Raw genomic sequence first — 27,537 nt, forward strand, 5'->3', positions numbered from 1 at the left:
GGGTACTTCCTGGGCACTTCCCGGGTACTTCCCGGGCACTTCCTCGGGTACTTCCCGGGTACTTCACGGGCACTTGGCGGGTACTTCCCGGGCACTTGGCGGGGACTTGGCGGGCACTTTCTCGGGCACTTCCCAGGTACTTGGCGGGCACTTGGCGGGTACTTCCCGGGCACTTCCTCGGATACTTGGTGGGTACTTCCCGGGCACTTGCCGGGTACTTCCCGGGTACTTGATTATTGCAATTTATGAATGGACTCGTTCTAAATCGTGTACAGACGACATACCCGGGAACGTAAGCAAGACATACCTAACAACAATATTTTTGACAAAGAGCTCGACTATTTTTGCAAAAATACTATCGTGTAGAGTGGACAAATCCCTACTGATATGGTATTTTACTTTCATTCGAGGTAACATTACTTAAGTATAAAATTTAAAGATGTTTTTGTCCAACATGAGAGTGAGAAAGACAGTAAGCGCGTGATGGATAAACAACTGACAACATAAGGAGCAGACAATATTTACCTTAAGGTAAAAATTTTTACATTCAACCTTCAAGTTACCAGCAGTAGCTGACGCTCTTGCGTGCGCACATGGATATAGTTCTCACTGCTTACCGACTAAGCTCCAATAACAATGTGGCAACGTCGCGAGTTTATGCGGGCGCGCTACAGCTTTCCAACCCCATTTAGGGGTAGTTTGGAACGTATTTTCAATCGGCTCCCATTTAAAAGCTATTTGCCCTAAAAAATTAATTCCAACGGGGTTCGCGTCAGAAAAAATCGCTCTACACGCGGTTCTCGGGAAATGCCACCGTTACATATCATGCTGTATATTACTTTATTTTAATATGCTCTTTTAAGTTAGTCAATCGAGTAAGCAGCATCAATTTACGGGCGTCTGACATAATATTGATTATTATTACTTATGATGATTATCAGATTCAAACTTTTCTTTGCATGATTTGAAAATATTTTTTTTTTCTTTAGTAATGCCAAGTTATCCGTCAACTTATATTCAATAAATCAGAAATGGTTTTCTTTACAATTGTCAGTAATTCCGTCTGATCTAAAATACTGCACTACTACTTGTGACAATTACTTCAAAGCTTATTGCGAATACTCGTTCAAAAATTTTAATTTTTTTTAATAATTCACTATAGCGTAGCTTAGGCAGGTCTGATATATTTTTGATCATCATTACTTATTATAATTATTATATTTAATGTTTTTTAGGCACTTTAGGAGTTGATACATTTCCATACATGCGAAGTTGGCATAAGATGGAATATAACGAATGGTAGGAAAGTTGTGACCCTCTCTTTGTTATCTTTATTATCCTTTCTGTTGTGGTATACAAAAAATTGCAAAATAAAAAGGAAGTGGAAAAAAGACTTTTTAATAAGCTAAAAATTTATAGTAAAAATAAGCATACAAAATGAAAATTCAAGTGAATATTATGAGACTTCAGTAGGTGTAAGCTGTTCGAGAGAAGAAAAAAAAACAGAAACAAAAAAAAAATAAAAGCTAAAGGAATTCTGTTTAGCTGCTCAAACGTCTCACGTGGGAATTTCTGAAGTAAGATACTTAGGTAGGTGGCCCGATTCATCGTATATACACATACACACACGTACATTCCCATGTCACCCACGAATTTCGGGGCTGTCTCGGCTAACGTCCTCTTCCTCTTCGTCTTCACCTAGACGCCTTCACTCGTACGACTTGATCTTATTTCCACGTTTAATGTTGTTGTTGCTACTGTTACCAAACCCGTCTTGCAGTATTTTTTCGCTGAAAAATCGCCGATCGACCCACTGATACTCTTCTCCCCTAATGTGACTATTTAATTTGCCTCAATCCCCCAAGCGGATAGAGAGATTCTTTTTCTCTTTTCTATTTTTATTTATATTTTGAGTACCACACCTTGTACTGTTTGTTAACCACAACGCAATTACGAGCCAACTACGGTATGTTCACAATGCAATTATCCAGGTCCTCGTAGAAGTCAACCCCTTGCCTACTTTGTTCCAAGAATCGCTACCCCGTGAATAATATATTCCCTACAACTCATTTTTAAACAGCGAAGCCTTGCCAGTTGGACTCCCAATATTGACTAATAATGAAAAAAAAGGGTTAGAAAGATAAGCTCACCTGCACAGGCAAAAAGCTATCTCGATCGAGTGCTTGTGGTTGGCCAATTTGTAGAAGTGCTGCAAAGAGCCCATGCACTCCGAACGGGAGCATCTCGAGTGCTCACAGTGGTTCAGCACCGGCTGCAGCAGTGCCTTGCACTCGGCGTCGCTCCTGTCGAACAATTGTCACGTGTATTTCTTTTTTCTTTTTTCCTACTTTGGTGTCGTAAAAAAACGTAATTTCTCTTGGGCCTTGTATAATCAGTTGATACCTGCACTTGGCTCGATATGACATAATTGACCAAAGTGTCAGGAAATTTCTAATTAGGAGGAAAGAAGTGCGCTTTGGTCTTTAGTGATACTAAAGCCATGGATACTTTTTTTTTCTTAAATTGGCTGCAGTTAAATTATACTGGGTTAGATAGTAAAAAGAGGAAGGGTCTGGAATTAGTAACGAAATGTAAGTTAAATATTCCATGTTAAAAAAAAGTGTAAAAACAAGAAGCACACAGTTTATGACATAAGCTTGTTTTATCTCACTTGCAGGTGGAGTAGGCCTGATGGCAGGTGCTGGTGAGCACCACTTTGACCGGCTGCTGGGCTATCCTCTCGTTGTCCGACAGCGGCGATGGGGCCGCTTGGCCACCTACAATCACAAAACATGTTGACCATTACATTTGCTTCATTTTATACCAAATTTTATTGTATTTTGGACGATAGAGTTGTGAGCCACATTTATTTTCATAATGTCATGTTTTTTTCTCTCCCTATCGTGCACAATTGCAGCCACTCGTATGAATTGTACCAACTAAAATAGCAACAACAATACCACGAGGGAAACATTTCTCAGGCTTTCCTTACGGGGGAGCAACTCCCAAACTCCCATTGAAAGACGCACTTCGGAAGAGCATAACTCGAGCTAGGAGCGAAGATTGTACGTGAGAGACGGAGGAAGAGGAGCACAAGTGAGAAGAGAAGAAGGACGAGATCTTGCCTGAACAAACGAGCAAAGTAACTGGAATTGATATTCATAGAAGAGGCAAATGCTCTTCGGTCTCTTCCTCTTTATCTGCATGTCTTTACTTATGCATCACTACACACATGTCGTTGTTTTGTCACTAAGATAAGCGTATTGGTGTATTTATGCTCAACACAAAATGCATGCATGGAAAGAAAGATACAGGTACTTAAAAGTGGTCACTTTTTTGCCAATGACCAACTGACCTTTATGGATGATATTATTGTAAATTTGTACAAAGTGAATCAATAGATTGTTTTTCATATATCGAATAGGAAAACGATAACCATAGGTTTGAATACACATTGTAAAATAAAGACATAGAAAAAAAATAATTTAAAAGTGTTATGGTTAGCACCTGTCCATTTTTTTAGACACCTCACCAAAATGATATTACAAACGGGCCACGGCAAAAACACAGAGCCGCTGAATTGAAGTTAACGAAGGAGCAGACTAACACGATAAACAACTACGGATAAACATTTAAATAATCCGGTATTGTGGCCCGCTTTACCCCTACCCGTTTTCCCAGCCCGGCGCTTTTTGTGCGCTGCCAAGTGTTTTGAATATTAATGGGATTTCCCGTGGAAAGATGGAGATACCTACGTAAAGAGAAAATACTAGGGAGAGAGAGGGAGAGAGATAAAGCTGGAGCGTTACATTGAGCTACAGATTTTAAAATCCAATAACCAGAGCTGCCACGCTGCGAACTTGCGTGTGTTAATGAAACCCATACATACGTAACTCGCTTCATTTTCCATTGGCCCGAGTTGTTATCAATGCTTCATTTTCCATTCCCTCGCTTTCTCTCTCCCCACCCTGTCTCATCCATCATTATTATTCCTCTTATTTTCTCCCCTTTTTTTTGTCTCCTCCGTCCGTATCTACCTCTCCATTATTTTTTCAACTTTTGTCTCGTCGTCCAATTTCCTCGCGCCAGATTGTAGTCACCGCTCTTTTGTTCTTCGCAACTTATCGCAATAATAAACTTTCCGTATAATTAAAAATTAATGATTTTTGCGGCATATGAAGCAAGTTTAATTCATTAATTGTATCGTAACATTGGAAATACGTGGGAAGAAAGTGGGAAAAAAGAAGCCAAAAAAATCTTAAGAGGATAGCCACAGATGTTCCATGTACTTAGATCCGCAGTTAGTCGGGTAACCGGGGATTACCGTATATTAAGAAAAGAAAGCTATGGTTCCCCTGCCAGCACGCGTTTGTGCGCCGATAACGAGTGACGATTCCGAGCTCGACGTTTCCAGGGGGGGGGGTGGGACTCTCCCCCTGAGGATAATGAAAATATCAGCTGTGCCGTCCCTTATGCTGCTCCTGGTTCTCGATTTGCCGGTGCAGATCTTCGGCCGGGTCCCCATGGTGTCCTTTAAGCCCCTGAGATTACGTTAATTGCGCCTACTTGGGACTTGGGAAGCTGGCTTTACATCCCATTTGCCCCTCGGATTCCGTAGCCGGTCGTCTCTCCTTCTCGTTGACTCCCCTCGTTTGTATAATCCAAAATCTGCGCTCTTCCTTTTTAATGAATTCTCAGAATCTTTGAGATTACACGAGATGACCTCATTTTTTACCCAAAATTAAATCAGATTCCTTAAGGTCCCATTATTGGCGTCATTCATTATCTGCGTCTGATCGAATATTGACTATTACTACTTGTCAAGATTATCAACTTTCGTATTATATATTACTTTATTTTAATATGCTCTTTTAAGTTAGCCAATCGAGTAAACATCGTCAATTTACGGGCGTCTGACATAATATTGATTAGTACTACTTATGACGATTATCAGGTAAATTATTATTTGCATGCTTTGATACAATTTTTTAATAATATTATTTTTTTTTTAAATGTCGAGTTATTCGACAACTTATATTCAATAAATCAGTAATGGTGTTCTTTATAATTGTCAGTAATCCCGTCTGATCCAAAACACTGCACTACTACTTGGGACAATTACTACGAAGCCTATTGCGTACAATTGTTTAAAAATTTTTATTTTCTTTTCATAAGGAATTTATTGCAGCGTAGCTTTGGCAAGGTCTGGTGAATTGTTGACCATGATTACTGATGATAATTACTGTATTTAATTTTATTCATGCACTTAAGGATTTCTTAAAAACATTTACTAGAACAATACTTTTTTTTACTGTGTCGGATTAATTTTTATCTGATGTATTCAAGATGTCGTGAATCGGGTCGTATTTATTAACTAGAAATATTTTATCGAGCTGTATAATCTTAATCGAATCGAAGATTAGGCCAAAATCCCAGAAAAAGTCTCGAAAGAAAACATCGGTACTCCGATAGCGATTTCAATCAACGAAAAAAGAAAATATGGAAACAGATGGAATTAGTAAGGGAAAGCGATAACCCAATAGGATAGGAAAAGCCTCAGAAAATGAACAAGTCAGGGACAGAGGGTCAATTAGTAGATACAGGAAATGGTCAGTAAACCCTTGGTACAAAATAAAACAGCCACTGTCCGCAGCTGAAAGGCATGACAAGGAGATTGATCAGCAGAGTAGAGTAATAACAAAAAATGAAAAAACTATAAAGGAAATTAAAACAACAAACCAGGGGGTATTAATGGGTCATGGGACCCACGGTAAGAACGAAGTTCTTTAAATATGATATGAGTATAGTCACAATTTCTCAGGTAACAAGGGGGTCGCCAGACCCACAGGAAGAACGAAGCTCTGTAAACGTTAGTACTGCATTCATGTTGTTTACTAAAACAAAAACTTGAAAAACGAATAAAAAAAAAAAAAACAATAGTTTAGTACTCACGATGGTTGAACTTCGTGAGTACTGTATTTATGCACGACGATCTTACATAATTCATTTATGATTGATTTAATGAATTACTTTATTTATGAAGTTATGTGATATTGTAACATAATTTGTTTGTCGAATTCGAAATAAGCGCCTTTAAAAACCATTGATACGTTCTTCAACTCTATTCCACATGTTTATTTTTTTTTTTTTTTTTTTTTTACACTTGTATTATTTAGAAAACAAATACAAATATAATTTATCATGAATCGAATGTATTATCAGTAAATGCATATAAAAGTGAAATATTTCAGCTACGAACCACACCATAAGTACAAAAAACCGAGTTTCTTACCTGGTAGCGTTCGTAGCAGAGTGGGTGAGGTAATGAACTCACATGCAGGTCGTCGAGAGTTTAATTCTCTTCATTGGAAAATGTTTTTTTTTTTTTTTTTAGAATTGTGAAAGAAAAAAATTTAAAGTGAAGTAAAAATTATTGTGGGAAAATAAAATTAAAATTTGTTAAAAAATTAATTTCTTGGGAGTGTGAGGGGAAATGGTGGGTAAAGGTGTACAGAAGAGTAACACGGCACGGTTGGCAGATATACATATATAGTGGGGAGAGGGGAAGTGTATAGAGAACAGTCGGTGAGGGGGACGGGGTAAGGGGGGAAACTTGAGAGGAAGAGTAAACCACTTTCGTTTCAAAAAAAAAAATCTGTTGGTTTTAAAATTCCAGCCCCCCCCGAGTAACGCGACATAAAGAACTTCGTTCTAAAAAGAAAATCGCGAGTAAATATGGCATTGTTGGGAGGAAAAGGGAAATCAGCTGATCTGCCACTGCTTTCGCGGTCGAGGTGTGCTACATACATTTTCCAAGCTCCGAGCGTGGGAGCAACCGTGAATTGATTGCATTAGAATCGCTCGCTCGTTCGCGAGTAATTAAGCACTGGTTATCCTTTAATCCCTGTTGATTATCTACCCGTCCATTCACCCTCTCTGTCTCCGCAGCGAGTGATTGATTTTGGGTTGTGGGGCGCTTCCGGCACTTTATTTTCAGTCCCCTCTCAGCACGTGGGCGTGGGGCTTGAATTATTTAGTGCACCCGGAAGTCAATGATGCCAAAATTATTCCGACAATAGCGCATGTAAATCTGCGTCCGATCGAACATTGACTGTCATCACTCGTGTAAATTATGGGATTATTTATAGCATTTACTCGGTTTTTTTTTTTTTTTTTTTTTTTTTTTAATATACAGAAGTGTGAGATAAAACAACAAAATTATTTTATGCAAGACAGTAAAGAAAATTTATATGTTCTCGAATTACTTTCTTTTATAAAGTATGTCTGACACAATATTGGTTATTACTACTTATGGTGATTTAAAAAAAATTTTACTTTTGTCCATTTTAATAATGATCAAATTTTGTCATTTATTATGTACAGTTTATGAGACCGTCTGACTTAAAACCCTACATTACTACTTATGACTAATACTAGAAAGGCTAATCAAAAATTGTATGCTATAGTATTTTAAAATTGTTATGTTAATTTTGCAAGAAATTCATAATAGTGATGCTTAAGTAAATGCATTGAGTTTTTAACGCGTCCATTAATTTTTATAAAACTCCTTAATAAAATTGGATTGCTCTTATATCTTATTAATATACGCAAAAGTATAACACATTTCCATGCTGAGTTCGGCAAGATCTTTGAAATCGTTTTCCCTAAAAAAGATACGGCACCGAAAAGTTGTCGTACACGAGCTTTGGAGAGTAAGATGTAGAATTAAATGCGAGCAATAGTAGCAATACCATAAGTGATGGGACAAAGTTTAATTTAATTTTCACTCGCTCTTGCCTCTCATTTCCTGCGTGCACGCCAAGACGGCCCTTTCCAGCAGCTGCCGCTGCTACTGCTCGGTACGAGAGAGTATCCGCGTATCATTTCTCGGCATACCGGATTTCAAACTTTAATTCGCAGATCCGCAGTTTGAGCGCACTTCCTTCCTGCCTGCCAAACTGTGCCGAGAGATCCTAACTTTGAATGCGATACAGCGTTTTTTCTATGGATTAGCGCTATTCTCCTTATCGTTTTTGGTACTGTCCTTAAATACCTTTTTGTATAATATACACTTAAGAAAAGCAGTTTTTTTCCATACTTTTAGTTCTTGCTCAGTACATTTTTTACTAACATATTTTTAAACAATTTTTGAATGAAATAAATGTGGTTACATCAAACATGGTCTCACAAATCTAAGTATAAAATCAAATACGTAAGGGTAAATCGAGTATCATATCAGTGAGAGCTAGACAGCAATAGTTCATAGTATATGGGGTAAACAAACAGATGTGTACATACCTTCGAGATCCTCGTGGGATTGATTCCTCTGTTTGTGATGTACGACGCGATGATGATGGTGGACATTCGGTATGGGTATCTGCTTGAGCGCGTGGAGGTCCTGATGGTCGGCGTCTATGAGGGGATTCTCCATCTGCGACTCGATCAGCTCGATCGTCGTCGTATTGTTGGCGTTCGATATGACGTTCACTGAAAGCACATTCAGTTGTACTCACGAGACGAGCCACGGCCTACTGATACTTGGACACACATGTGTACCATCTAACTACTATGTAATGAACACATGGTCTCTCATTCGCTCGATCAATTTCTCAGTTACTCCCCCTCTGTCTTGACACACAGAGTCCCTACGATCAGCAAGTCCTACAGATGCGCAATGATCCACACATTAAAAAAAAAAAATATACATTTTGTGATACCTCAATTTATCACCACCCAACGCCATACTCAATAAAATTAGAAGTCCTATGATCAATGAAATGTAGATACAGGCATGTACTGCAACCCTCTGCAATGTGTTTATCTTTGCGTCACTTGCAGTCACCTAGTAACCCGTGGTCACTGTCCACGTTGTTGCGTGAATTTATCATCAAAGCATTCCCCTGTTTCCTCTAATCTCCCCCTCCACCCTCGTCTATTTCTCCCTTTATCGTTGACTGCACTGAAGTACTTGAATATTTAAGGCTTCACCGGACAACGACAATCACACAAATTGTGTCCGATAGGCACAAAATGAGCGAGAGAGAGGAAGACAGCAGGATGTATCGCAACAGAGCCATGCAGTTGAAACTGGACGTTTCAACCTACATTTTATTATCAGTTTCTGATACTCCTCCCCCCACTCCTCTTCCCATTTCTAAAACGCTGTCTCACTGCCCAGCTCTTATCCGTTTTGACTTGTGTCCCACATCTAGACAACCCCTTCCTATATTTTCGTCCTCGTTGATAATTTCTTTTTTACCTTATATTTTTATGGTTGCTTTTTTTGCTTACCATATTGAAAAATAACCCTTAATTTCTCTGCTAGAGAATAAACCAACTATGACTTTAATCATAGAAGATTCACGTGATGTCTGACCATATTCGCCTTTTTCTACTTAAAATGTAAAATATACTTTTTTTCCATTCAATTAATTTTATAAATTTTCTTGCTACGGTGCTCATTTAATCGTACAGGTTTCAAACGCGTATCATCTCTGCTTAACCTGTTGAAGAAAAAAAAAAAAAAAAAAAAAAAAAAAAAAAAAAAAGAGCCAAATATTTGCATGTAATCACTCGTATACCTGAGTCAACGAAGCCCTCGAAGGCTTCGGCGAGCCGATCGAGGGGTAGCAGCAGCTCATCATCGACGCGCTCGTAGGGCCCAAACCTCCTGCCCCCCGGCTCGTGCTCAACGCTCGTGGATGTGGATCGTGGGGGTGGTGCTAGTGCAGTGGGTAATGGTTGTGCAGGTGCTCTTGGTGGTGCTGGATCCCGATCGCGGAAGTGCTGGTTATGGTGGTGGTGGCGGTGCCGGTGGTCCTCGGCATGCTGGCTTAGATTATTGTGCTCGGGGGTGGTTATGGTGCTCATAGTGCTGGGCAGGGGAGGCTCACGATCATGCTTGGGGACTTGGGAGCTGGTGTGGGGGATGACATGAGACAATGAAGATGATGGATGGTTGGAGTCGAGGGGGTTGGTGGGGAGCTTGAGGAGGTACTGGCGGGGGTGGGGCCAGACGTGCAACCACTGAGTGACCCAGTGGTCGTTCTCGAAGACGCGGATGGCGCTCACGGAGTCCTGGAGCTCCGGAGGGACCGAGTGCGCGTAGAGGGTGAGTTTGGGCCTACCGGCTTGCTTTGGCCTCTCGGTGGCTGTGGTCCCGTCAGCGTCGTCGGGGTCCTCCTTGTCCTGGCCCTCCTCGCCGAGTTGGAAGCGCAGCGACTGCTCCTCCTCGAGGTCGGAGGCGAGTTCGGAGTCGAGCTCGTAGAAGGCCGAGGAGAGTCGGGGCGCGGCGGTGCCGGGGAACAAAAAGTACGGGTACATGCTGGTCGGGGTCAACCAGAGCTCCTGGTAATTTGGGTCTGCCTCGTGGCTGTTGCCGTTTTGTTGGTGGATGTTGTGATGATGGTGGTGGTGGTGGTGGTGGGTTTGTTCGAATGGGTGGAGGGCAGAGTCCGTGCCCGAGAGGTCGATGGACGAGGACTGATACTCTGAAACAACACAAGCAGAGGTTGCCGCCCGTAATCGAGTGCCACTTTTTTTCGTTTCTCTCGTACTGTTTCTAAGTCTGCGTATCTATGTGTTTGCGTATGACATGTGTTTGGATGAACTCTGATTCTGAGACATCTGTCTTTAGGTATGTGAGTGGATGACAATTTTCATCTTTAATTTTGAAACAGTGATGTAATGTACACAATACTGATGTTGTTACGACGTTATTTTTTTGAGGATCACGATAATGAAGAACAAAGAGGATGGGGTGAGGTCGATTGTTCGAAGGATTATATTCATTATAGGGTGATAGTTAAAAAGTTTTAAGTTTTTCGACAAACTACTCCTTAGTTGCTCTCAAAAGTAATCTCAATATTTTTAAAGTTGTTTGCCATGTACGAAACGTGAACTAATTTTCTAATACATTATAGAAGATGACCAATGACGAATGACATGTTGTTTTCACTCCACTTAAGAGAATCGTGTAAAGAGAAGATTGTACAAAAAAATCACTAAATAACTGATACAATCATGTACGCGTATGGTGAAAGACAAATCATTTGGCGTACAATATGACAGTTGAAAGTAACCTTGGTAAAAAAGAGCTGTAAAAAACGAAAAATTTGGACTGATGGTCGCAGCGAGCTTTGGTGTAAGTAGAAAAGTACAAAAAATAAGAGAAATGACATCTTCCAGAAAATTAGTTTCTCTGTACGGGGACTACAACTAGAACTGCATGTTCGTACGTCACAAGACGTGAAAAGGTGTGGAAGGGGAAAAGTTAAGAAGTACATCCACTGTGGACTACTGGGAGCAGTGGATACACGAGTATTCCGGGAAATAAGTGAGCAGAGCACGGAAGAGAGAACACACGTGCAGTACAGCTCACGTGACTTGCTCTGCAGGCAGTAATTCCTCCTCGACTTTCTCGAAACGTGGATGTAAGAAGGACTACCTCTTGCCCTTGTGTATATGGGGGCGAGTGCAGACAACACGTACGTGTGCATAAAGCAGCCGAGCACTCGCTCCTCTTCTCTTCTCACCCGTGAATTTTGCATCCCGGCAAACGTTGCGCTTCGTTTATCCGCCCCACGTGCGAGACTTTTCTCCTTCGCGCCTCCACCACTTGCTCCTCGACGCGTTCGGCTGTTGAGTTTTCCTCTGCTTCCCTGTTTGCCTTTACCCCTCGACTTTTCGAACCAGAGGCTGTGCGAAGGAAATCGCCACTTCGAGTAGGTAAGCTCCACTGATTTTATAAACAACGTGTGTGTCCTCGTACCACACCCGACTGACTCGCTGCACCACTCACTTGTGATTCGATAATCAAAGTCATTCTATTTCCATGTCCTGCACCGGGAAAAGGGCCAATTTTATTTGCTCCAGTTGACGCGCCTCCTTACGTTCCTTTTAGGAGTGCAAACAATAAAGTTTTGGCAGAAGCAAAGGTTGAGGTTGGAAATTCTGGATTTTTTTGAGACTATCTGCAATGGTCTCGTATATTTTCCGAAAATATTTCACGTCGATAAACATTATTAAAAAAAAGGGCAGATGTGAAGGATTTTGGTTGTGGTAGTGGTGATAGTAACAAATTCTGTAAGGGTTGAAATATCAGGTACATATAAAAGAACCAGTTGTTGCATGGGTATGTGAAATAGAATCAGAGTGAGTCAATAATTTGTGTGGAACTAAATGAAAATAAAAATAAATTTATATTACAGTCGTGGAAAACCACATACTTACGAGATCGAGATTTAAAAAATAAATGCCATATACGACCAAATAAACAAAACGTGTGATAGACAGAATAATAATAATAATATAATGATAAAAAAAGCACATCTAAGGCGTTAAAAAGAAACAGTACATACAGAATTTCATCACTAGTGCAGTATGTATATGGACATGCATACAAGAGGTACATCACACAAATGACTTGCTAATGGCATGCGGTGCTATATAGGTTTCGGCCCAACCGCGTTAGCTTATTGTCCTCGACCCTTTCCCTTTACCTCCATATACTCACCACGAGAAAAGCAGGTACGCTCTACAGCAGTAAAGGAGCGGGAAGTGATACCAAAGTTGTAATACAATCTCGTCGGCCTTCGCCTTCCATCGCCCTCCTCCTTTTCCCATTTGCTCTTTACTGCACCCCCTCGTGCTTGTTTTGCCACATGCTCCCAATTGATCAGCCTGTCCGCACCTCCTCGATGAACCCACTATCCTAAACCTCCTCACCTTCCATTACCACTACTTCCTTTACTACTTAGCTTTACGTCGAGAATGTCCATTAATTTACTCGCCAAAATTGTAACAGCACTTGATATTCTTACCCGTCCTCATCCCGAATAAGACGTCATTTCAATCAATATATAATATTGATTGTACCTTGGGTTGTTTAAAACTATGTGAGTGTCATTATTTTACCCGAAAAAGCCATAGACATAGGAAGTATAGTCAGAAAAAGAGCCCTAGCTGGTTGGCTGAAAAAAAGATAAAGAGAGACTGTTTTGGGAAGATCTGCCTTCTCTGTTTCACTTTGAAAAAGAGGAAAACTGATTGACAGTGTATTTCTACGTATAGATACACATGATTTAGAAATACTGATTCAATCAGAGCTTTCAATTTTCTCCTCGATCACACAGTTGGAGGTATTCTTCCAAAGCAGTCTCTCTCTCTTTCTAATATTCGGCTATCAGTTGAGGCTCATTTTCGAGCTATCCTTACTATATCTGTGAATAAATTTCTTAATAGCACAATACAATTTTATATTGAAAACAAAATCTAAGTATTTCTGATAACTATATACGCCTCATACACTGAGATTCAACTACGAAAGTCTGACGTTCAATCGCATGAAAAATATTAGTAAGTGTGGAAACAGTGGTCAAAGAATAATACGTTTGCAAAGAAATAATTTTGACCATCACAAAGTATGGTACAGAAATTATAAATCATAAACTCAAAAAAATTTCAATGTTAGAAAAACCATGTATATTGATAGTATTTTGGACTGCTGTACCGGTATGATTTCAGCGTCAATGAAGTTTACATTGTTGTTTTGTCTTTAATCAATTTTGACGTGGCATCAAAAGCAGTAGGTCAAAGGATCTACTCTGAAAGAAATACATGGGGTACTCCTGATCGTACTCAACAGAAACAAAGGATTAAAAAAAAAAAATCGATTTAAAATCAACCTAATGCCTTAAATCAACAAGAACAGGCTCGTGTGCAAACGCAGGAGGATACTGTACAACGGCAGGAGTGACAATAGAGAGAGAGCAAGGTACACTCATCTCTCTCCTCCCACCCTTTCATCGCAGCTAGTTAGCCGCGAGATATTCCGGAGTTGGTAACCACCAGCGGGAGTATTTCTGTCGGATAATAAGAGCCGTATAAACTCCGGCGGTGGTACGAGAGTGTACTTGTGGCGCCGACCTCCCACAACCCTTTTATACCCCTCAGTTCATGAGCACGCGATGGTTGACTCGACACTTTTGTGCTCTACGCGCACTTTGTTTTTTTTTTTTTTTTTATTTTTTTTTTTTTAAGGGTGCACGTGTATGCATGTGCAATTGTGTACGTTTCATTTAGTATAACTTTTGTGTTTTGGAAATATATAATTTTGAGAAAAAAATTAAAAGGCAGCCCTTGTAAGTTGAACTCGATCGTTACGACAATCCTTAGAGTATCGCATGTCATTGGTACAATAAATCGCTTCCGATTGACATTTTGTACGCTTGACAGTTACAAGTACGGATTACAAGGAGAGGGAATTTAAATTGTCAATTTGAGAAATTAAATATTTCGAACGTGGTTTCAATCATTTAACTAGATTTTTTGTTATAAAATCATTACGCAAAGAAAGTTTTGATGTGACATTTGAAATATTGGCATTGTTTGTGTAAAATAATTTAGTTAATTTATTTTTACTAAATTGGACTATTTTTGTATCGAAAAAAAAAAATTTTGCGCCAGAGAACAGTTATATCTCGATAGAGTATACAGTTAATTTGTTTTAATATTTTTTCCACGCAAAACGTGCGAAACAAAACAACAAAAACCTGGAATTACACGTTTTGCGCAACATTTACAGCAAAGTTACTTTAGCGAGAACAAACGTCGGCGTTTCTACTGTCGTTGCTCAAGACCGAACAAAAAGTATCTAGTCAATATTGGTACGTCGACGGTATTAATTATGCAGAGCCTCAATAACGTGCCCCCTGACTATTGAACCGAGCGTAATTGAACTAATTAATTAATTAGCTGGAACACACTGCGGTGAGTATCGATTTCATCAACACAAGTGGAATGACTCTGTTCTGCGAACACGTGCTTAATCCGAGTCTCCATACGTATGTGCCTCCGATAGCGGGCCCACAGTACTATCAATGGGATGAGAAAAAACAACCCTTGAGTCGTTATGCCGCTTTTCCAATTCACCGCGCGATCAGCTCAAAAGCTGATTCTTTGAAAATTTGCTTTTGTGGCCTGGCCGACCAGAATAACGAGAGATCAAAGCTTGCGTCTGGTGTACCGGACTATGTATGCTCGAGGAACACATGCGGGCGACGCGCAAACGTCTTGGACCCTTACCACGAGGAAGTTTGCACGTGCGAGTCCTCCTTTCCACATTTATCATCCCGTGCTTTCAAAACGATGGGTTTTTTCTATTAGCCAAATTTTCGCAGCGATACCATCAAGTATCAAACTGTACATTGGCTACCCTTAAAACTTAGGCGGGTCTCGGTCCTAAGAGTACCCATACCCAACGTAAACACCAGGTATTTTGTGTTGAAGTCAGTTTAAAAATTTACTCAAACATCAAGAGCTGCAGGCAAAAATCGCTGCGATTGACGTCCTTTGTACCCCCCCCCCCACCCCAATTTCTTTTCATTTCTCCCTCCGGGTTTTCTCAAAGCTGACGTATGCACACAAAGCGAGTGAGTTCAATTTTCCCGATCAGCAGTCGCCTGTAGCAATTTTAGAGGAACCATCGCGAGCTTAGCTTTTGCATGATGGATTCGGGTGTTTCTCGAAGGAGCATATCAAGGCAAAAGGAGGCCAGCAATTTATCCTCGGCCTCTTTGCTGCCAGCGGCCAGGGACCAAAGTTTTTTTTTTGTTTGAGAAATTCGGCCAAATATCAACATTTATTTCACTTTACGGTAAATCACAGCCTGATTGGACAGATTTTGTACAAAAATGTACAGCGGAAGTTGTCAACTGTACAAAAGTGTTTCCAGTACACATACGATATTAAATTTATCGTAGTTTAATGAAGTGGATCGCGGATTAACTTTAGTTTAATGAAAATAAGTACATGCACATCCGGGACAAAGAAATTCGCAAATGAAATCAGCACTGTCTGGCCAATGAATTTTTTTTTTCATAAAACAATTGGATAAAAAAACGGGCGCACTGAAAGCTCTAATTTTTTCGAGCTCGATCGCGCAAAGAGCCGTAAAATTTAATAACACGCTGGGACAGCCAAGGCGATGGGGACGTTAATCTTGTGAGATACGGAAGAAAGGCACGGGAAATCAAAGGAGGAAGAGGTCGACGGTGGAGGGAGCGAAAAAAACAGGGGAGGCGCTCGAGAACGAAATGAATTATTAGGTCTCAGCAGCGACGACGCGAGCTACAACGTTCGGAGTGAGGGGGATGGGGGTCGGTAATTAACGGAGGACGCGGAAATTAAGGTCGAGCCGATAAAGTTATTGCACCTGTCCCGTTCCCGTGTACGTCGCGATGTAGGCCTAGTACTAATTAAGCAGTGAGCTGCTCCTTTGTATATTATGCGTTTGTGTGCTCTGCTGCGCTACTTCTAAATCATTCCTACGACCCTGGGATGAAATTAATGAAGTTTTTCTTGTACGAGCTAGAAATATGAAAGATCGTAATTTTCTTAAACAGCAGCAGTTTCAGCCTCTACTTGTTTTGCACTGGAAAATCAATCTATGAGTTTCCTGGTCCAAAGTTTAATTTTATTTACGTCGCACAGCTTTTTTTGTATCGTGATTAATTTAATGCAACCTTTGAGGTGACTAATCAATTTTCACTGGATTTTTCAAAGTGAGAATTAAAAATTAAATATAATTCTTATTGGTTTTTTTCCATAAATTACAGTACACAGTACAATGTGGAAGCTGATGAAAAAATCTTAAAAAAAAAAAAAAAAAAAATATTGTACGTAATGTACACTTGGGGTGGAAAAAATTATCCAACAAATAAAAACACCTACAATCGGCTTGTCCAACTGATTTATAAAAATGACAATCAACAAAACACGTAAAATGTAAAAAAGTAAATCACATAATATAAACGCAACAGCTAATAACTGTATTTGCAAGCAATTATGAAAATATTGCAAAGAAATAATATCCCGTACCATAAAATCTAAAGACGTATGATTAAACAGACGTACGCAATAAAACAAAAATATGAGATTAATACAAAAGTAATCAAGCCTATACAAAGATAAATGGCAATACTCTACGCACATATTGATTCCATACATGGCACATTGATTTCGAGACATAAGAGACCAAAGAGACAATTAAAAATCGCAATTACAGCCTGTTACCAACATAAAAAAAAAATTTGACAAAAATAAAACGACACAATAAATCTAGCAAAATTTCAAGCGCAAAATCTCGACTCTCGTGTACGTACGTACGCGAGAGTTCAACGCGCACAATTGACACACACACGTACACACAAATCGCTACAGCTCGTGTCTGTTGACGCCCAGCTATTTTCGCTGAGGTGTTGCTGCTGCTGTAAGCGGAGGTTAAAAAAAAAAAAGCAACGAGGACATTTATATACTCACCGACGCAGGGATTGTGATTGACCATCGAGAAAATTCGGTCGCAACGCTTCTTCGCCTGGTTGTCCGGGCAAATGCAGCCAAACATGGGGGAGAGCCGCAACTGCGTCCAGGCCTCGTGACACGCATCCCTGTAACAGATCATTTAGAAAAGGTAACGTTTATTTCTGACCCCAGAATATAAATAACCATAAATCCAAACTTTTTTGAAATGACAATATTTTATGATTAACTCGAGAACTTTAGCTATTCTAGAAAGTTTCACCTCTGCTATACTAAATAAAAATTAGTCAGTTGTACTAAAATTGACTTACGCAATTGGCAAACAATACTATGAGCTGTTTTACGGATGCAAAATCAATAAATGAATGAAAGTCCAACATCTGTAAGGAAAAGGACCATTATCGGGACTGTACAGATAAAGTTGGGCCATCGAAGGGGAGGTGCACTTTGGCGTACAATAGCCTCCCTCTGTTGCCTCGTAAGCTCAGGCTCGTTACACCATACTGTTGTTGCTGTTGTTGTTCGAGGAAGGGGTGAAAATCCCACGTCAAACAGTGGGTACGCACATGCGATTGTAGCTGACGCTGCTCTGTTTGCTGGGGCCTATTTGTCACTGCGTCCCTGTTTTGTTTGATTAGTGCACAAGGGGTGACGCGGACAAATGCGACAAGTGATTTTTGTTTTTGTTTGTCCACTTCCCACCGTTGGTCTGTGCTCTGTTGCTCATTTCATGTACTGCGCGAGTGAATGATTGAACGATCGAGCGATTCCCATCTGGAATTTTTGTTTGAACGAGCAATCATATCTCAGTGAGAATGTGTTACGAGGGAAAGTGACATTTTTCTCATCAGAATCACTGTGATTCTGGTCATTTGTTTGTTCCTACCCTCGCGTGTCTCGGAGATGGTAATTTTTAAATTGGCAGTGTAAGGAAAAAAAAGAAAATAATAAGTATAGGTGCACGTATACGCGAAAGGAGAGGAACGACAAAGGTGTGACGAGGACTTTTCTAGCCGATAAACAGCCGTCCCGGATCCTCTCACAAAACTCTCACTAAATTTCTTACCATGTCCCTACACTCTGGGTACCTCTCCTCCGACCAGAATTGAAACGAATAATCGTCGCAGCATTACTCATACATGGTCTGCCTCCTCCTGAATATTTAACAAAAAATCAACATCAACACTTTCGCCCTCTTCATTAGGGGTGATTTTTTTTTTTTTTTTGCGTCCTGTCTCTTGTATAGGACACAGAAAGCAAGTGCTTCCTCTTTTTCATGGACAAACAGATTTTTTTATTTTTGGACGTCCAGTCAAAAAGGATGTATAAGATACATCTCCTACAAATAATTATTTCCGCTATCGACCAAAGTGGATAGCAGAAGCCCAAATTAACGTACACGTAATTTACCTACTAAACTGTACTTGAAAACCCCATCACCGCTATTGAAATGACTAATTAGCTCCAAGCAATACTTCATTAAAAAAAAAGCTCCAATCGAACCATCGATCACAGAAGGGGTATGCCGTTAGGAGAGGGATGCTGAAAGCGCCTCCCGGCGTCTGGAATATACATACATAGGGAATCGCGCGGAGTTGGCGTATCGGCTTACCCCCGCGAGTGGCGGCTCCGACAGCGATATTACGCGATCCCACGCACGCACGTGTGCAACGGGAAGGAGGTGGAGGGAAGGCAAATTCATATATCTCGGCAATTATCAGCAGCAGCCCCAGACGTTCAGAGTAAGGCTCCTTCGCGTCACGCGACGTATATAAGGTACTCTTTTGTCTGGAAAGACATTATAAATGGCCGATAGCGTGTGCATTTGCAGGGAGACTGAATATCACTGGTGTGGATGTACACCTACTATCGAGGCTTGCAAAAGGGGCTGGAAAAGGTTCGCTTCTCCCCTTCGGAGAACGAAAACTGTGTAGTACAACTTGGCGTATATTACACGTCACTGACGATCCTCGGTGTGTGCAGTGTGTGCTTGTATATGTACACAGATGCACGCGTGTCTCTGTTTTTCCAGTCAGTAGCTGCTACTGCCGCTGAAGAAGGATCGGGAATTCGTTTCCTGAAGCAGTAAAAGGGTTGGTTGGGGGCGGCAGGAGGGGGGGAAGAACGTGGAGGTGCAAAATTAAAATAATTTATCACGCGGCCCCCGGAAAAGAAGAAAGTGGGAGGGGATCAGGTAGTTTCTACCTAACGCGCGTACGTGGAACAACTGGCACCTTGCACTCGAAATTCTTCCTCTTTCCGTGTAATAAATTCTTGCTTCCAAGAATTTCGAGCTACTTTGCAACGAAAATAATACAATCTGACAATGGTCTCTTTGCCAATTGGTCAAATAAAACGAATATGCTTGCATTTTTAATTTTTAAGAAAATCTAACTTCAGTGATACACCTAATCCAAAATCATTTTGCAGGATTTTTTATTTTAAAAATTATATCTATCATATATTACATTGAAAGTGAGTCAACTTGATAAGGTGCGCGCTAGTCGCTTCACACATCAATATATTTATAAGGTTGAGGCCGAAAGCTCTTTCTCATCAAGAAGTTTTTCATAATTCAAGTACGCCTCGTATAGTCTAACTAATATTGTACAAAGTACATGAGAGTTTGACGACGAATATAGTTACTATTTCAATACTTTTTAAGATGAAAAGGGAGTTCTCTAAGAGGAATGTTATCAATATCTCAGCTCGTAGCTTGTGGCTTCTCTTCCCTTTCCAGCCTTTTCTGAAAAAAGCTCAGTCGACCTGTCGGCGGGAACCAGCCAACTAAGAGCAAAAGAGCACCGTGAGGCTGCTACCACTATCTATTTGTATCTTCTGCACGTGATGTTCGCACCCGTATACCATCACCCCGTGCGTTTCTATACAGTAGCTGTTCCTGATTTTCGCTAAATTGATCGCACGAAAGACGTGAGCTTGTACGGCCCGGGGCGTCCTCCCGTACATACTATGTATACATATCTATAGGTGTGAAAGCAAAAAATATCTCAGGAAAATTTCGGAGTTACCTCGCGGTGTCCCTTACAAACGTGAAATAACTATATTTTCGGCTTGTCATTTTATGGACCATAAAGAATAGAAGGTATTGATTTGTGAGTCGTTTATTATCGGCGTGTAGCTGCATGCGGGGATGAAGAATTTCATAGAAATGGCATACGCTTTTTTTGTCCCCCACTATATGCACAAAATAATACACGTGACGTTTGATACATTATGTTTCAATTTTTTCCACGAAGTACAAAAATGAGATTTTTCGGGGTTGACGTCGACGTCAAAGCTTACATAAAACTATATGGACTGGCGCATCTTGATTTACACTGTGTGTGTTATTTTCTATACAAGTTTTCGTAGCGCGAAAATATGAAGTCGTATTCGACTTGACGGGACATACAGTTTTCTTGCACCAGCAATTGAGCAGTAACGACAACACCCCCTTTCTGTTTTAAGTAAAATAAAATTGGGGGGTGGAGGGAGCTTGACACACCCCCAGCGAGTCGCGAAAAAGTGTCGCTCACTTGGCGCGAAAACAAAAGGACCAGACGAGGGAAGAAGGAAAGGGAACACTCGCGAGCACAGCAGCCGTTTTCCAAGAGCACCGTAGTACAAGGGGTAGGTAGGTATACCCACGAGACGCGTGTATGCGATAGGCCGCGTAGGGAGCAAGTCTGGAGAGTCTAGTTTAGTACTATATTCATATATACGTGCATACATGTGGAACCAGCCGACGAGAAGTGCTCTTGGCAGCAGCAACACCAACCTCTCGGTGGTACCTGCTCTGCTCGCCCCACCCGAGCTCCCAGCCATCTATGCACCAACACGTATTTTTACTACCTCTTATATTTTCTGATTTTTTTCTGTTTCCTGACCGTGACGAGATTTAAAAAAAAATGGCTCGTAGACTGGACTCATCAGTCATCACAGAAAAAACCGTATATTTTTGTTCTTCTCAATCTCTTTCCTTATCGCTATTACTGTTTATTAGCAGCTGCAAACTCAAACTAAAGAACATTTACTCGTAGTACTTTTTACCTGGGGATCCCAGATTCTATGAAAACTGTAAATTGTATATTTCAATAGATATTATTTTAATATCTCTGTGTCTTAATGCGTGTATACAAGCAAGTTACAGTCCTAAACTCAGACCATCGAAATACATACATCAAATAAATTTTTCTTTTTTTTGTACTTATACTTTCTTTACTACATAATAAACGTCGTACAATTCTAAGCATTAAGAATAATCCCCCATGTAAACCCATTTCCCGAAGATGTTTGACAAAAACCGCAGCGCACCGCAGTGATAAACTTTAAAGTTTCAAGCAATGGGCTTTTTCCGGTTGATAACGTCGGGGATGCGCTAACGCCGGATCACATACGTACCCAAAGGAGCAAACGCATCTCGCAACTACCCCATATGGCTTCCACAATGTCCTAGCAAACGATCTCATGAACATTTGCACGAGTGGCTTAAAACGAGCTTTGACTACCCCCACACCCCCTCCTCTTCCTCTTCCCACTTCAATGCGGAGGACAATCGAAAGCCAGAACTACCCGAGACCTCCCATTGCTTGCCTATCCACACGGGGATTTCGTGGCCATAGCTGTGCAACAACTTGTACTGCAACAGCGACAACGAAGATTTTCCCTCGGATGGCTATACTTTCCCTTTGGCCAGAGTCGCGTGTTTTTGGTGTTTTAATTTGTCGGAGTTTACGCTGCACCACCTCATTCCAGTGGGAGTCACATACACGGAGAGGAGGCATACTGATAACGCACGCTTCTCCTCCTCCCAGACTTTTCTCTATTACAGCTTATGTACGTGCAGTTGCATGTATGCTCTTCATCACTCCAAGTCAGCTGGTCACAGGAAGCGGGAAATAAAAAGTTGATCCACGCGCTTGCGTCTCAGGTTAAAAAATGCACGACGAGGTCTTAAAAGTTCAGCCCAGAATAGAAATTAAAGCCTTTTCCCAAACAATATTGGAAAAGCACTGGCTAAACAATCATATATGGTATCAGCATCAGTATTGGGCTGTGTACCCGAGAGAGTCAAATACCCGTGGGAATATGCAGACGAGAGACGGAGAAACTCGGAGATTATGTCGAGCAGTGCAGTTACCCGCAGCCGTGAGAGATGTTACATGCGTACAGATACTGCAGAGGGAATTTGGCTCAGTAGGGGCTTTTACATGAAGGGATCGAATAGTCGAGCTAATGACGAAACTTGCGGGACTGCGTGTGTTGGCATTAGTTTTCAATACATAATCCACAGGAGGAGTACGTAAATACCGAAAAAAAAGTAAAGCGATTGGGATTCCTGGAAGTTAAAATAAAGTTGAAATTTCGAGGGGAAGCTAACCAAGTCGAGTGTACTTTGGGAATTACGCGACTAATTAAGCTCGAAGCCCAGCGTTGTTACGACAAATGAGGTACAGTAGTGGTGTTTGAGTTTAAGTCTAATCTTATGAATACCAAAATATGTGAGTGAATCTTTATAATAAAATTTTATCTTTATTTATGATTTTAACGAAAAATGAAACTTTTTTTCAGCTCTTTGGGTGCGTATCATTAATTGAAAAGTTTGAGTGGCTCGTCAATCAACTAAGGAGATGTTTTTTTTTTCTTTTCTTTAATTTCGTCTATTTTGAAATCAATGTAATCAATTTTAGTAAAAATTGAGTAATTGGTATATGAATAATCATACAATTTTTTTTTTACTAAACCACAATCGATGAGTTGAAAAATAGTTAAAATAAACTGTTTTAAATTAACATACATGCATAAACTTTTTATTCTCAAAGGAGGGAGGTATGAACTATTGGACGTAACATTGGCCCTGAAAGGGAGCACATCATAATACATATATATTATTTGGTAGGGATGTAGCAATAGCTTTAATTTACAAAAAATGAAAGGTTAGAGAAAAACAAGATTCTAATGAATTGACTCTCTTAGACGAGCATCCCTGAATGAAAGAAAGAAAATACATGCACACTTTTAAGTTTAAAAGACCGTGGGACTTCCCGCACAAACGAAGGGCAGATCAAGGGGTGCGATCTGCTCTCGAATATAAGGCCGCAGAAATCAGCCGTATGCATACAAACACCAGTGGTCCACCGCAGGGATGGATGGATCGAAGCGCGCCAGGTTGTTTGCGAGAAAGTGTTGGACTGGTGCTCATAAATACCAAACGAGTTCCCCTCCTCCCGCCCGGCGCATCGGTTCGTGAGCCCCAAACTCGTGAGTTGGGCTCCAAAGCAAGAACAGGCCGCTCTGGCCTTATGAATTTTAACGAGGCTGGCTCCCACATTTCTAGTCCAGCCCTCGACTTTCTCCACTCGGTGCACGTGACACCCTCTAGCTCTCTCTCTCCGACTTCCCTGCATTGCAGGCTACTCCTATTAGTCGACTCTCGCTTCCCTCTCCGTGTTGTGGTGTATACATGGCGTTTCAGCTCAACAACTCCTGGTTCGCGTGGATGGCACGCATACGCTATTTCCCCAAGTTTATCCAACTTTCTTTTCCGTTGTGTATCTTTTGATCCGCCCAACGCGGCTGTCAAGTGATTACAATTTTTAGTTCAGAGCGTTTGCTTTTAACAATTTTTTCGTTTCTTTTGCTACTTCACTTTGGGGTATGAAATTTTTTAAATTATGTGTTCGAAAAACAAATGATTCTCTTCAGTTTTACAATCAAAATCGTGCTTTTGGAAACATTTGGTGATGTCCACTTTGCTCCAAGGTGAATAATTAATAAAGCCACTAGACAGCGCTAAAATTGATGTAACGCGGAATTCCGCCTCTACGCAGTGTGCCAAGTTTTTTTTCTCTTTTTACCATCACATCAATGTCAAGCTTCACCTGCTCCTGCTTCAATCATTCAGGCAATCCCGTAATGGCTCGGTTTTATTGAGACACATCATAACTTGAGGCTCATGTAAAATATTTTTTTTTCAAAGTTACGCAACCTAAATAAGTCAGAGGTAATAAAAGAAAATTCTATCAAGATGGTAACGTCGGAATATGATATCAGCATTGTCTCTCCTTGGACGCACATATCTACTTGCAGTCCAGCCATCTAAACTCAAAAGCCACGTCCGATGGCCCGTAACGACTGCCAAGTTTGTCCGAAATGAGATAAGCAATCTCGAGCCGAAGGAGATGATGATGAGGGTGGGGGTCGTCCCTTTGAATACATCATGTGAAATTTCGAAGGATAATGCCTCTGCTGCTGCTGCTGTTGTTCTCCAGTGGCTGAAGACTATCACTTGGCGAGTTGAGCTATATTAGGAGTACCTGCCATCACTTTCCCTCTCCTTGGCATGTATAATAATACACATCTGGATGAAGTACATTAGGGTCAAGTGGAGGAAGAGAAGGACATTTCCGAGACTATAAGTACACGTACACATATTGTCCTCAACCGCATTTCAGGACTCTTGTACGGTTAAGATAACCGCCTTGTATATACTACTTGTAATGTATCGCTTTGTACCATCGACGCACGTGTAGTTTCAACCCCATGGCGTGGAATACATTTTGCGTGTGGCTGCCAAGAATATATACGTGCTTCAAATAAGGGATGGGAAAAAGATTGATGTGAATCGACTGTTTTGCGGATGGGATGTGAGTAATCGGGTGCGCTTCTAGCTGCAATCGAAATGAATTATTGTACTGCAGAAACAACGTGTGGGTGGGCGAATATGCTCAGCTGATGCAATCCATATTTCATCGATGTACATATGTGCACAAATTTGGGAGCTTTGTTTATTTATCTCAGTTGAAACTTCGAGTAGGTATACAATTTGTAGTTATTATTTGTAAAAAGTGAAATATTATTGTCGCTGATAAAGAAAAACTTGTTTTTCACTCAAACCTGATTATATTCCAAATGGAATAAATATTTTACTATGTAACAAATTGAAGTGTAAGAGATTACTTTAACGATTTCCAAAGGGATTTCAATAAAAAAAACAATTAAAACACACGCTGTAGAAAACTATTAAATTGAAAATGTTTCATTTAAGATTCTGAAGAAAAAGTCAAATGAAAAATATTTAAGATACTGAAAAACTTTACAACAACTGTTAGTATCGCATGAAAGTAGTTCAGATATTTTGGGTGGATGAAATTAGATTCAATCAAAATATTAGGAATAATTTATTCAAATATAAATTTATTTGTTTGTTTCAATTGAAATCGATCGATAATCGATTAGGTCAAAATAAAATAAAGAATCTGTTGCAATTATAATTACATGTGATAAGTATCTATACGCATAAAGTGGGTGGTGAAAAAAAGATCCAGTAAATAAATACAAAAAGCGACTTGCTTGTTTAATCATGCGATTTACGAGAGCGTTTGAACACGTGAAAAAAAGGTGAACTTTACGAAAATTTCACAGGTATGTAACGTGGTTAATTTACTTTTTAGAATCTATTATGATAATTTTACCGCCTAAATCAATAAGCTGATAGCATCGGAGCTCCCTCAAGTGCCCCGTACCGCCTTCCTCTTCTCCGCATCCCATCGAGCGAGTAACGGCTTTCAATTAACGGGCAGACGCCTATTAATAGGGGAATTTCAAAAACGTCTATGGGTATAGTTTAGCATAATTGAAAGAGAAAAAAACCGATAGATGAATAAATAAAAAAAAACAATTTGCCATAGTAGCCTCATCATAGTCTTTCATCTGGAAATTAATTGAAGGCAAATATTTTCAGGAGAAGCGAACAGTTACGTGGCCAACCCCAAAGAGGCAGACCTTGAAGAGTTTGCTCTTGATATACATATACTAACGTTAAAAAATAAAGAAAAAGGGAGTTTGGGAGAAGCCAAGGCCATGTAAACATCCCTTATACTATCAGCAACCCCAAAAACTCAAAGCAAAGGTTCTCCTACTACGCTGATGTGTGAGTTGTTTACTTATTACCATCCCTTACCCACAAGTTTTTCCTCTCACTATGAGCGCATAATATCTAGTGGAACAATTATTATAATTGTTTTTATTATTATGGTTGTTGTTTCTATTGTGATTATTGTTATTATTATTATTGTTATTATTATTATTATTATTATTATTATTATTATTATTATTATTATTATTATTATTATTATTATTATTGGAATTATCCCAGGCAATGGAGAAAAGAGATATGAACAGTAGAAGCACGTACTTTTACTTATATCTCCAATTATTTATGTTCTCTAATTGATCGATTATTCGATCGAAAGTTTTCTGATTAACGAAATAACATGTTCTATATTGATAAATTGTTCGGTTTCAAATCGAGAGCTTCAAAATAGTTTATAGATTCAAATATCACACAACAGAGAAATATTTTCTGTAAATAGTGAGGCTGTACTTTTTAGTTATGTTGTTACATGTGATGGTGGTACTGATGGTCGTAGTGTAGGTATTTTGATAGCCATAGCTACGAATATTAACATAAACGCCATTTTCTAGGGCGAAGGTGGACGTAAAGGGGTGATATCGTAAAATATGAAAATTTTTTGCACTCAATGGGAATGGGTGAATAACGTTATGGGCGAATATAACGCCACAAGCAACCATATTTATACCTGAATGAGCCAACAGTGAAGAGATAAGCTATCACGAAGAATAAACAAGCGCCGTGGCAGCACGGCATCATCTTCGTGACAAACGCAAGGCGATAAGGCGCTTCTCGTAATTTTACAGCTCCTGCCTACTTTGCACAGGTTATGTGGATATTTACGTTAAAGTCGTTCAATTATAGCTCCCATCTCCTTCTTCATATCGCGTGCAAAGACAACGCAAATATGGACTGAGGTAGATAAACCAAATTTACGAGCATCGGCATCTTTTCTGACCAAAAATATTTGCATCACATGAGGTGCCATTCTCAACTTGGGAATCGATTGAGCTGCCGTACATTACATACACATGTGGACTGGACAGGGCCTGGGTACTATCGGAATCCAGCAGCTTCAGGCACCTCTACCACCATTACTATACTATCTAGTGGCAGCAGAGGCACATCATGCGTACGGTAAAAGGGGATGGGTGGGCCTAATGTGGCCAAAGGCAGATAACTCGGAGTGACTGGCAACGCTGCCACACACACACACACACACACACACACACACAAGCACATATGGTAGGCATTTAACGTTGATGGGGTGTGGGTATAACGTGGGTTGGCGGCCATAGGAGCGG

The 27,537-nt window shown here is 40.3% G+C and overlaps 1 protein-coding gene across 1 annotated transcript in view; it reads right to left on the bottom strand.

The window, feature by feature from the left end:
• Gfrl (Glial cell line-derived neurotrophic family receptor-like) overlaps nucleotides 1-27,537 on the bottom strand; it is a 143,592-nt gene that overhangs the window by 23,104 nt on the left and 92,951 nt on the right. The window contains exons 6-10 of the mRNA XM_089595495.1: nucleotides 17,320-17,447; nucleotides 9,582-10,490; nucleotides 8,299-8,487; nucleotides 2,672-2,777; nucleotides 2,151-2,303 (exon numbers count right to left, since the gene is read on the bottom strand). Of these exons, the coding sequence (XP_089451621.1) occupies nucleotides 2,151-2,303; nucleotides 2,672-2,777; nucleotides 8,299-8,487; nucleotides 9,582-10,490; nucleotides 17,320-17,447 (1,485 nt within the window). The remainder of the gene's footprint in view (nucleotides 1-2,150; nucleotides 2,304-2,671; nucleotides 2,778-8,298; nucleotides 8,488-9,581; nucleotides 10,491-17,319; nucleotides 17,448-27,537) is intronic.

This window comes from Copidosoma floridanum, unplaced genomic scaffold, assembly GCF_036245765.1.
Source record: "Copidosoma floridanum isolate Cflo_tuat_1 unplaced genomic scaffold, Cflo_Japanese_pri ptg000025l, whole genome shotgun sequence".
In the NCBI taxonomy this organism is placed as follows: domain Eukaryota; kingdom Metazoa; phylum Arthropoda; class Insecta; order Hymenoptera; family Encyrtidae; genus Copidosoma; species Copidosoma floridanum.